The 12,984-nt window shown below is 38.8% G+C and overlaps 1 protein-coding gene across 1 annotated transcript; it reads left to right on the top strand.

The window, feature by feature from the left end:
• The first annotated feature begins 6,619 nt into the window (after positions 1-6,619).
• Positions 6,620-9,921, top strand: cd248a (CD248 molecule, endosialin a). The gene has a single exon (XM_051900834.1). It carries the CDS (start codon positions 6,822-6,824, stop codon positions 8,994-8,996), a length of 2,175 nt encoding a protein of 724 aa, XP_051756794.1. The 5' UTR covers positions 6,620-6,821; the 3' UTR covers positions 8,997-9,921.
• Positions 9,922-12,984: the final 3,063 nt, after the last annotated feature.

The following is a 12,984-nucleotide window of genomic DNA, read 5'->3' as shown; positions in this document are numbered from 1 at the left end:
CTATTCTTCAGTTTGATTCTGCTATTCTGTTTTGTCATTTCTTCTGGAACAAGATAAAATATTTTGTTTCTCCTGACAACAGCAATAGCCAAAAATAAATCAGCATGATCTCATCTGTAATCATAGTTACCACATAAAGTATTGACAGCATCAACTAAAACTACAGCATTTTGTGTATGAACAACTTTAGAGAGGTATCCTTTTAGATTCATAGAATATTGAATTCATTGGTTTAATAGGTTGATTTTGCTGTATTTAATGCTGTATTTTTACATGTTTAATGCCGTCACATTTATTTATCATATTTGCCTAATTTCACATGTTAACGGTTTCATTTTGTTCTGTGATTCTCGTTTCAAAGATGTTTTAATGGATTCCATCACATAAACCAATGTTAATTTTTTTTAAATATGTCTATAATTGTATATTGTAACAAAAATGATTGTCACTGAACATTTTTTTCTGAATATGTTTTATTGTTGAGAAGGCTAAAAAATCTGTATAATAGTAGAATATAAAGATTTGAATAATACAAATATAAAGTATTCATAAAGATTTTTACATTTCTCAGACTGTGCATAAGTAAATACCTGTATGTTTTAGATCCAGTCAGTATGTCTATATATGTTTCAGTGTACTGTATACCCAAATGTACAACATTACATATGAATCCCTGAATGCTGATGAGATCACACTGAATAAACAACACACAAACACATAAATCCAAAATATGTTAGGTATCATAGAACATGTTTTCTTCTTACACAATTCATAGCTTTCCAACCTGAATACCGCTCTTGACTCTTGAATCAATACAGCCATTATTTTACACAGTGGGACTTGTGGAGTGGAGGGGGTTGTTTTAGGGGTTTCAGTCTGAGACTGCTTTCCTGCTCTGGATAGTAAGAGCTCTGGCCCCATGGGGTGTAGGGGAGGGTACACAAATACTCTGACATTTCACTCACCCCAGTGTTAATCATACTTTCTCCTCACTCTCTTAACCAGGGCCAGACTTAGTACGGCATCTTGCATCAAAGCCACTCTGCTTCTTCGTGTGTGTTCTGTTAGAACTAGGGCTCATATAGACTTTTAACTCTGAACAAGAGCCTGTTTTGTGCTTTAAACTCTAAGGACTGGTTTCCTGAACAAAGGGTGTTCTGGTCTAGAGTTTACTACTGTATGTAAAAATATGCCAACAGGGTTTAATCTATGCTGTGGAAACCTGCCTAAACTACTGTATGTAAAAATATGCCAACAGGGTTTAATCTATGCTGTGGAAACCTGCCTAAAGAGAGTCAACTGCATTTTGGACTGCATTTGGAAGTAAAATTGTTTGGCAGAGATTATCATTCCACGTATTTTGTATTGGATGAGAATCCACTGTCAGACTAATGTTATGGCTTGAGCCACCGGGTGGAAGGTCCAAATTGCAGTTTCAGTGCAACTTCAAAGCGCTCTATGCGGTCCCAGATGAGGAATAAGGGTCTTATCTTGCGAAACGATCGGTCATTTTCTAAAAAAAAATAAAAATGTATGTACTTTTTGACCACAAATGCTCATCTTGCACTAGCTCTGCAATCCGCACGCTTGACATAATCATGTTACAAAGGTCATGCATGACGTAGGCGGAAGTACTGATCCAGTGTCTACAAAGTGAGGTCACCGTGATTTTGCCAAGTAAGACATGTTCCTGGATCAACATATTTTGTTGATTCTGGAACAACATTCCAGTCTGAAAATTTAGTCTTAACCCTGTTCCTACCCCTAAACCTAACCCTACCCATAAATTTTCCCTAAAATCAGAGGGGAAAGATAGGTGAATAACATTGATGTAGAAGCACCTAACCCTGGTTGCAAGCCTAAACTTGACATAAACTGTAAACTTTTCTCTCAAATCTGATTTGTTGAATGGAATGTTGTTCCAGAATCAGCAAACATGTTGATCCGGGAACATGTCTTACTTGGCAAAATCACGGTGACCACAAAGGGAACGTGCAAAGATTAAGCCAAAAGCTCTTTAGAAAAAAAAGGTAAAACAATGTTATCGGACGATTTTGAAGTTGGAGGAGAAAATTAGACGAAGTTTTCGCGCTACTTCCGCTTACATCATGCGTGACCTTCGCAGAGCAGTGCAAGACAAGCATTTGTGGTTAAAAAGTATATACATTTTTATTTTATTTTTTTAAAAATGACTGATCATTTCGCTAGACAAGTCCCTTATTCCTCGTCTGGGATCACGTAGAGCCCTTTGAAGCTGCATTGAAATTGCAATTTGCAAATTGCAATTTCAACCCAGTGAACCCCACTGAAGTCCACTATATGGAGAAAAATCCTGGAATGTTTTCCTCAAAAACCTTAATTTCTTTTCGACTGAAGAAAGAAAGACATAAACATCTTGGATGACATAGGGGTGAGTAAATTATCAGGAAATTTTCATTCAGAAGTGAACTAATCCTTTAAGAAAAAAGGATACAGGTGTCATAATTCCAAAGATACAAGTTGATATTGGTAAGGAGGACAGTGTTTATAAATTTGTTCTGCTGTTCAAGCATTCAGATCATGTCAGCCTTTCATCTGAATCAAAAGATCTCCAGATGCTGTAATACTTACACACAGTGTCTGAACATGATATATGTGATCAATGCAGTGTGTCTGTATGCTTGTGTATGTAGAAGTAGTTCCTGACCCAGAAATGTATCTTCGGGATGACCGCTTCAGCTGAATTGGATTTGAGATGTATGGTTCAGGGAGAGGACTTTCTATAAGTGCGGTCAAAGACTGAATTATGAAATGTAAACATGTCAAACACAGACGCATAAGACTATACATCCTGCACCAAAATTCTTGTTTCCAAACACAGCTGGGAATGTTGATTGGTCAGGTCATTGTAACATATAACAATAATTGTTTTTTCTTTTTTGTGGTATACTATTTCCAAGACATTAAAGGGTTAGTCCATCTGTCATTAATTATTCACCCTCATGTCGTTCCATACCCATAAGACTTTCGTTCATCTTCGGAACAGAAATGAAGATATTTATAATAAAATCTGAGCGATTTCTGTCCCTCTGTTGACAGCTATGCAACTACCACTTAGACGCCTCAAAAAGTTCATAAAGAGATCATAAAAGTAATCCATGTGAATCGAGCGGTTTTGTCCAAATGTTCTGAAGACACTGTGACAAGCAAGGCGGGGTGAGAGCCGTTAGAGAATGGCGCGAGGCCGGTGGCGTGATTGCTAAGGAGCATCACCTGCGTACTGCACCGGTCTCGTATCTCTCACTGAGGAGCGACGACAGTGAAGAACGAGAGAGGACCAGGCCTGGACTATTTTACATTTTGTTGTTTATGTGTGTGCGGCAGTCGTCCACAAGGGACTGCCGCATTTTACTTTCGTTTTGTTGTTTGTTTATTTTATATAAAAAGTTAGACCAAAAACACTTTGTAAGTTCGCCGGATCCCACCACCTTCTTCCCTGAACAACGAACTGTGTTACATTGGTGATGAAACCCAGGAGGAAGGAGGGACATGCTGTCAGAGAGCCCTCACTGCTGAGGGGGATCGCTGAAGAGGGCGGGCAGCGCGGAAGAGTGAAGGCCGCGAGTGGCTGCCCGAGGTGCTGGAGCGATGACACAACAGGTGGAACGGAGAGCTCACAGCCATGCTCCTGGGTCGAGGTGGGGCTGCCCGAGAGCGAGCGGAGAATTCGCCGCTGTTTGTCGTGGGCTGGAGCCTGCTGCCGTCCGCCATGATGGGAGGAGCAGGGAGCGGGGGACTCACTGTCGGCTGCCCTCAGCCAGAGGAGCCATCGCTGGCCGCCAGAGGAACGAGCCGTCCATCGAGCGTCCAGTACCATCGCATGGCACCACGAGAAAGAGCCTCTCGGCTGGCTGAGGACCGAGTGGCAGGATGAACGAAAGTCTTGCAGGTTTGAAATGACATGAGGGTGAGTAAATGATGACATCATTTTCATTTTTGGGTGAACTAACCCTTTAAGGGTGTGTTTACACTTGTAGTTCAGTTCTTTTGGTTCTTTTTGTCTGGACCAAAATAAGAAAATGATACATTTAGCCCCGGTTTGCTTAGCGTTCACACTGTGATTTTTAACATGGAACCTAAAGAGAGATATATATATTCTTGGGGGTTCTTGAGCCCCTGCCCCTTTGATCGCGAAAGTGAAAGCGCCCTTTGCGGTCGCATCGCGGTGCCCCCGCGTTCCCATTTCTCCCCCCCGGAACGCGATTTCGGCCGAGGACGCGCTTGCGCCCCTGCCCTCGCAGAGGTCTGTGCATGCCACTGAGCCTGAGCGCATAATAGACATGAATATCTGTTACATGTAACAGCTCATTAGTATCTTCTCAGTCCTAATCACAGCTCTGATTCATATAATTATCACATGCAAGAATTAGGTACTCAGTTCTGCATGATATGACGGGGTGGAGAGGAGCAGCTTGAGACCTGAAAACAATATTAAGAACAAGGGATCTTGAGGGAGGAAAAGAGCTAATGTGATTTACAGGTGGTGGGTGGACTGTTCCAGGAAACAAAAAGGCAAATGAATAATAAATAAAATACCCTGAGGATCTTCTGTGCTGTCCTGCAGATTTAACCTTGCTTCACCTCAGTGTACCAGGGAAATGGGAGTTGTGAGATGAAGGTACATCAACACTGACTGTGAGATGAAAAGAAAATAGAGTGGTAGTAAATTTAGAGGATGCTAAAAAAAAAAAATTATATATATATATATATATATATGAGTTAAATAAATTGTTTAAATCATGTACTCCATTTCTAGAAATGTAATCTTCAGGTTGGTTTCATATATGTAAAAAAAAAAAAAACTGCAATTTTCTCAATATTATCAGGACTTTCAAGGCTGGTGCGTTCTTGAAATCTTGTAACAAAAGCTTCTTGGAAGTGCTTTCTTCTCTTGATTCTTGGATTTTAATTCATTTTTCATTTTGCTAAAGACTGTCTGGTTCGTACTAAAGTGTAGCTATTACAAGGATCCAGGATTGTATTTTTCACTGAGTGTTTCCATGGTAATGATTGAGATGTTCTTGTAGAACATTTGCAGTGTATAAACAGATTTGTCCAAGCTCTAGGATTGTCACAAGTATTTTGTCTCTGTTTACTAACAGTGAATTTTGCATTGTAGATGTGTATCATTGTGCATGTGCACTCAAATAAAATCCACAGATTACATGTGGTTATGATGTGAAATATTTGCTTTTAATGATCACCACAACAGGAGACAAAATTGCTTGGTTTAAGGTTATGTCAAGTTTTATGAGTCTTTATCCATAAAAGACAAGTAAATAAACTCACAGAAACACTGATACACCATACCCACTTCAGTACATAAAGAAGTTATCTAATATAATCAGTTGTGCTTCATCTGTATTTCATTCACAAAAGTGAATTTTTAATGATCTTTTAGAAATCCAGCCATTTCCTCCTCAGGCTGCTCCCGTGTAACCCCCACACAGAGCTTTATCCCCATTGCGACCATATACAGACGGAGACCCCACCTCAGTTTTTCCCCCTCTCTGTTTTCTTAACAAAACTAGATCTGCTTTTGTTCCTTACGATTGTAGGTACTTTAACCTCTAGCATAACTAGGTCTATTATTGTTCCGGTGCACATTGATTGTTGATGTTGCAGGGTTTTCACTGGCAGACTTCAGGTAATTTGAGTTTTTCTACGCTCAGTAGTCAGGTATGAACTTGTTTCATTCATCAAGGTTTCTGAAAATTGTACATTTACACATTTACATTCATTGAAGATTGTATATTTACATTATATATTCACATAACAATCTCCATTAGACATTTTGGGAATATAAATGCATTACAACAAAATATTATGAAAAAATACTCAATAGTTTTTTTTAATTGCTATAACAATTCATTCATCTAATACAATGTATTAGTGCAATGAAGTTACATACTTTATTTGGATATTAACAATTGTCTGTCTTTTGTTTTTATAGGCCAGTTTTTAGAGAGGTGGGGAACATTTGGAAAAAAGAAAAAATGCTTAAGAGCACAATAGCTTTTACATGGCATGATAACACATTATCCACAGCCCCGCAGCTCAAATAGAACCAAGGAGAGACCAAATGCCCAGAAAGATATCAGAAAACAATATGAAAATGAGGAAAGATCAGAGAAAATCTGGAATATGGAAGTGCTGAGAGATGTGAGTGGGACTATTTCAGCAAATTTCTCTAGTTTTTGTTTGCTTTTTTTACATTGGTAAAATATAAGCATTAGAGTTTGTTATAACTTATCCTGCATTCAGAGTTTAGTGGGGGTGGAGAGACACATGGGGCTGCGGGGGGTGGTGCAGGGGCAGAGTCCCAAACCATTTCCATACACGCTCTTATGAGAAACATACGTTACATTCTAGAGAAAAGGCACAGAGACTGCTGCACTTCCCCCCAATCCCCCCAAAATACACACACGCATTGGTCCTGCCTGTGCCAAAAACATCTTTTTCGTCTCTCCCCCTTTTCTTCAGTCACTCCTACCATTCTTCCATCTCTCCAACCCTCCCTCTCTCTCTCTCTCTCTCTCTCTCTCTCTCTCTCTCTCGCTGGAACGTCAAGGGTGAGATTGTAAGGACTCAGTTTAGGCACAGATCTCCACTGGACAGGACAGAGAAAGGAAGGTGGAGAGAGAGGAAAAGAGAGAAGGGAAAAGTTTAATACAAGTTCAAGAAAAATGGGCATCTAGGGCATTAAAGAGTATTTTAGCATATTGAAAGCCACTTAAAAAAAGGGAAAGAGAATACAAAAGAAAGTAGAGTAGGTGTGAGGTATGGACTGTCCGGTTCTGTGTGTTATTCTGCTGTCCTCACTACTGTGCCTCTACGGCGTGCAGACTCTGGACTTGAGAGAACGGGATGCGCTCTGCAGTGAGGATGGGTGCTTTGTGCTCTACTTTCAGCGCAAGATCTTCCTGGAAGCCTGGCGGAACTGCAAGGAACAAGGTGGGAACCTGGCCACCATCAGGCATCCAAAGGAAGCAGAAATGGTGAAGGAGCTCTTCTCCAATGTGGAACTGAGACCACACCACAGAGGCAAGGCAAATATCTGGATTGGCCTTCAGAGACAACCCCGACAATGTTCTCCAACCCGGCCCTTGCGTGGCTTCTCGTGGGTCACTGGAGATCAGGACACCCAGTACACAAACTGGCTACAAGAGGACTTGGCCAGTACCTGCACTTCCCCACGATGTGTGGTGATGCCCTACAGCACTGCAGCCCAAGAGCAAGTTTATAATCTAAAATGGAAGGATGGACCTTGTTCGATTTCAGTGGATGGCTACCTGTGCAGGTACAACTTCCGAGGCATGTGTAAAGCTATTTCTAGTGAGGGTGGTGGGAATACGCTTTATAATACCCCTTTTAACCTGCTGAGTACCCTCTTAACGCATGTCCCATTTGGAGCAGTGGCAACTGTACCATGTCCTACTATAGATGACCAGTCAATTCTGTGCACAATGAAGGATGATGGAACTGTAGGTTGGAACAGGGATCCACCTTTTTGCTCTGATGTGACAAAGACAAGCTGGTGCGATAAGGACAACGGAGGTTGCCATCATTTATGCATTGAGGATGACCCACACAACTACTGTGATTGCAATGAGGGCTTTCTCCTGGCTGAGGATGGGGTAAGCTGCTTTCCGTCTGACCCTTGCAATGGGGCTCCATGTGAGTTTGAGTGCTTGCCTGTGATGGACGGCTACCGCTGCGCTTGTTCTGATGGCTACATGCTGGCACCTGATGAACGGGGCTGTGTAGATGTCGACGAATGCCTACAAAGTCCCTGTGAGCATATCTGTATAAATGCACCTGGAACCTTTGAGTGTCGCTGCCGGGATGGATACCGTCAAGATGAAGAGGGTGCCTGTGACGATGTGGATGAGTGTCTGGATGACCCATGTGAGCATGCTTGTGAAAACACATTGGGTTCCCATATTTGCCACTGCCATCTTGGTTTTGCCCCATTGCAAGAGGACCAGAGTCGCTGTCATGATGTTGACGAATGTCAAATTGAAGGAACGTGCGAACAGATGTGTATCAATTATGAAGGAGGCTTTGAGTGCTACTGTGAAGAAGGTTATAATCTTCAGTCTGACCAATATTCCTGCAGACCCATCGGGGAGGACTTGGAGACTTCCACAACCACTGTCTCCAACCCACTGGTTACAAGTAACCCCATTTGGGAACCAGAGGATCCTGTATACCCATGGCACCCTCCATCTGAGTCTGACTGGGGAATACCTCCAAGCTGGCAGACTGAGCTGCCCAATGTGGAGACTGTTCCGACAGACCTGATTTGGACAACTGAAGTGGAACCTGAAACAACTACACCAACTGAAAACTCCCCTAAGGTCATTAATGTTGATGATCTTCATCCAGAACAACCAGCTCTTAATGCCTTTTTTCCACCAACCATTCCGACACCCATACCAGATTATTATGAGGATGAGAGCACCACGGTTCCCACAGACCTCCCTTCCTCCACAGCTTCAGGCGGGGCCTGGAATTGGCTCTGGTTCAGCTCAACCCAAACAAAGCCTGAGACACAGGAAACTGCTAAGAACCCTCTTGACTTCCATGGAGATTATGAGTCTTTTGATCAAGACCATGATAATAATGACAAGTATGACTATGAATCAACCACATTTGGTCCAGGGCAGCAAACTTCCACCCTGTTCCCAATGCAGTCACGAGGAATAGAGGAGGTCATACTTGATGGTGACAACAACAGTGAGCAGAGCCAAGGAACCAGCTGGTTGCTAGTTGGATTGCTAGTGCCGCTTTGTATTTTCATTGTGGTGATGGTGGTCCTAGGCATTATCTATTGTACTCGCTACACAGTTAAACCACAAAACAAGAACACAAGCGATTGCTATCACTGGATTGCCGGTGCTGGTGATAAAGCGGCTGCTGACATATCTGGTAGTGGAAATAAGTCCCATGTTTAAGGAAGTAGGACTGTGACTGGACAGTGTGAAAATGTAAATAAACTTTGTTTTGTAACTTCACAGTAGTGGGAGGTCCAAGAGGAATTTGATGGAATGAGGATAGCACCCCATCCTTTCCCTTTGACATTTTTTATCCATAATTATTTGTGGATGTTTATCTGGACTAAGCAAGAAAAGGGAGGTGGGGGGCAAGGAGAAATGACTCTAAAACCACTAAGCCTCATTCTCTGCTGTCCTCCAAGAGGCAATAAAAATTGTTCTACTGTTGCTCACACTGATCTCTTAGTTTGCGAAACAGTTGCTTAACAGACATGGCAAATAAGAAAGCATACTAAATGGATGAGGATACTTGCTTGAGTAATGTGGGGTTATTTATTTTTCATTTGAAGGAACTTTCCATCTGAATAGCTGTGTTTGTGTCATTCAGGAGAGTTATGTCTTAAGAGATTTGTTTTGTAAGGAGCCATAACTTCAGTCTATTTTGACAATGTCAAGAATTTTATTCCCTGTGGTGATCCAGACCAAAAAAGGGCTTTCTATCATATGTGTTAAATGTTGTTGCCACCAAACTGTGCCTAACAAGTCTTGTAGCAAGATTATTTGAAAATGCCTTCTAAGCATTGTGTGTTTAATGACAGTAATTTGATTGCTCTGAATAAGTCCTTTAGAAGTTAACATGCATGCGGACAGTCTGGTCATTATGAAAGTGAAGTTGGTCATAATTCACAAGCATTTTAAAATGTCAGAACAAGCAGCCAGACAATGGTGTACCAATGAATTTTCTATGATCAGTTTGTAGTATTATGTTTTGATATGCTAAGTGAAGGTGAGGTACGGATAAACTTGTTGAAATCATAAAGCAGCAAATTTCTACTTTAACTACTGCTTGCTTTTTTAAAACTGTTTATTAAAGTGCTCAATAAGGCTTAAATGTTTTTGTCTTTATTTTTGGGGACATGCAATATTTGTCTTTTGATGTCATGGCTTATACATGCCTATAAAATCAATAGACAATGTTGCTGTTTAATGTGTAGAATTTGCAGCTTTTTTAGGGTTAGTGTAAGGATATGTTAAGAGTTTACTCAGTTATATAAAATTAACTATGCCTTCATTGTATTCCTTTCTTTCTTGTTCCATGTGGATACAGGAGGGATTTTCAGTGATTGACGGTGGTACTTTGAAGGTACGGAACACATGTTCTGTACTATATACCAGCTGATTATCCAATCAGATAAATCTGGACAGACATCAGAGAGTATCTTACTGTCATGCTGTGTTGTGGATAATTGGCGTATTCAGCCTTCACATCATCACAGGAAAAGCACTCTGGTATAATCGCCCGAAAACTGACAGCTTCCTACATGTTTTACAGTTCTGTGTGAGATGACTTTAGATTCATCTTGGTTTTTTGGATTACTTATTTATTTATTTTTAAGAAATATTACTTTTGATCAAGGTTGCAATATATCGATCAAAAGTGACAGTAAAGACTTCAAAATTGTTGTTTAAAAATTCTATTTCAAATAAATGCTGTTCTTTTGAACTTTATATTCATCAAAGTAAAAATGTATTATGGCTTCCACAAAAATATTAAGCAGCAAAACCAGTTTCAACACTGATAATAATAAGAATTATAATTCTTGAATTGTAATAGCATTTAAATAAATGGTGCCTTCTTTAAAAAGCATTAAAAAAAATCTTATGACCCCCAAAATGTTGAGCAGTATTGTATAATTTTACACTGGCCCCTCAAAATGATTTGGATACTTAAGTCAGAATTTAAATCTTTGAATTTCATTGCATGAGTCAACAAGCATCTGCTAACAAATGATGCTGAATCTTTTCTTAAAACGAACAGACACATTTTTTTTTTTGCAGTTACTTTTGACCAAGTGGTTTTAATGTGTCCTTAAAGAGCAACCAGATAGTGTCCAAATACTTATTTTGACTAAATATTGAACACAATTCTGAAAAAGTGTGTCTTATCTTGCTTTAAAATAAAGGTTCATTGTACTTGTCTTTAATTTTATAACTGATCATATGATTAGTGTTCAGATATTGTAAAGAACGAACTGAAAAGCATTATGGCTTAATATCAGTATCTGAGGCATGCACTGGCCATATAGGGAGCACCAGGACTTTCCTGTGGGCCGGTCTAGTAGTGGGCCGACCGTCGAAGCGAGGGAGATTCTGCAGATGGTGTTATGGCAGAAATGTTAAAAATGTTGCCGTTATTGCTTATATTAAATATTGGGGAATATAAATCACTTTCATAGAGGCTGTTTTCGTAGTTTCTACATGTGTTTACACACTTAGTGCTGTCAAATCGATTAATCGCGATTAATTGCATCTAACATAAAAGTTTGTGTTTGTGACAGCATCTTTATTACAAATTCTATAGTTTATTATTTATTTATTTATTTTAGAAACCATATTCTAAAACCATATATGGTATCGAGGCACATGGTTTTACCTGTGATTACCATGATCTTACTATATTTGAGCTTTTTAATTGTTCTAATGAATATTAATTGAAGTAAAATGCTAATTCAACTAGTGCCTAGTGAAATATAAATATCTTATGTCATTCCAAACCTGTATCTTTCTGTGGAACATAAAAAGAACACTAAAAAAAATGATATGTTGGATTTACTTAATTTTTTTATGTCAACAGGTTCCACGTAACTTGGTTATGTTGCATTTAATTAACTTTATTTATTTCAGTTAACTTAAATTTATTACATAAGGTTAACTCAATGCTATTTAGTTGAATCAGGTTTACATTCTTAATTTTGTCCAAAACCATTAAGTTTAATTATCCTAAAAATCCAGTTTAATTGATTAGTTTATTTAGTGGATTCGTTCAAGAACAATTTTCATAACTTTTACAAAATCTTTACTCTGTAAAGACACTTATTGTTAGGTGTTAGCCAGAAGATGGTTTTACTCCATCTATGGCATGCCCCAAATAGTTGTTTTTATTATTAAACAACTTTAATTGTTGTTAGCAGGTCCTCAACCCAAGCACATGTTCTACACTTTACCACAATGGTAACCCCAAAACTATTAACATAACAGAAACTTTTAAATACCAACATAATAGAACAGTAAACATTAAAAAGTCTCTCCAGTTTCTCATGTTGCTAAAAACTGCTTAAAATAACACTTTATTTCAACATTTACTCTCCCAGATCAACCCCTTTGCAAAGCATGATGACATCAAGTTAAGTCAAAAAGTAATCATTTCAAGTCAATTTAACATAAAGCAATTAAATTTGAACCAGAAACCTAATACAATGGTGTTGAATCAAAATAAGTTGTTTAAATAAAGCGAACAGCATCAAAAAATCATTTTTTGAGTGAAGATCATTTGAGAAATGTCTGTTTTTTAATAGAAGTCAAGGGTCACCAAAATGGCTTGGTTACCAACATTCTTCAAAATATCATCTTTTGTTTTTCACATGCAGAAGAGAAAGTCATACAGGTTTGGAACGACATGAGGGAGAGTAAATGATGACAGAATTTAATAGCAGTAAATTTACTTTACTGCATCCTAGCTCAAAATCAATGCTTTACTGTCAAGTGCGTTTCATCTGACAAAAATCCAAAATTAAATTTAATAGCTGTATATCTATCATTATTTGTTTCTGTCCTATTTTATTTATTTATTTATTTTACTCCAATTTAAAAAAAAAAAAAAAAATTTTTTAAATTGGAGTAATTTTTTTACTCCAGCAAAACATTCACAGGTGAACTTGTGCCCACACGGATGGGCTGGATTTGTCCAAGGCTGAATTTTAGCCCCAGTCCAGCCCTGGTATCTGATATACATAATTATCTTTATGCAAATTAAGAGCATAATTTTGTAATTATATTATTTCTTAGGAAATATATAAAACAACTTATAGCTAAATACTAGAAATCATTATATGCTTCCTCAAAGGCATTTAACTAATTCTTCAAATAATCGCTTTAAATATTGTAATCA

This window comes from Ctenopharyngodon idella, chromosome 7 (assembly GCF_019924925.1).
Source record: "Ctenopharyngodon idella isolate HZGC_01 chromosome 7, HZGC01, whole genome shotgun sequence".
In the NCBI taxonomy this organism is placed as follows: Eukaryota; Metazoa; Chordata; class Actinopteri; order Cypriniformes; family Xenocyprididae; genus Ctenopharyngodon; species Ctenopharyngodon idella.
The sequence above is the reverse complement of the archived record's forward strand: the minus strand, read 5'-3'. Positions and strand labels throughout refer to the sequence as shown.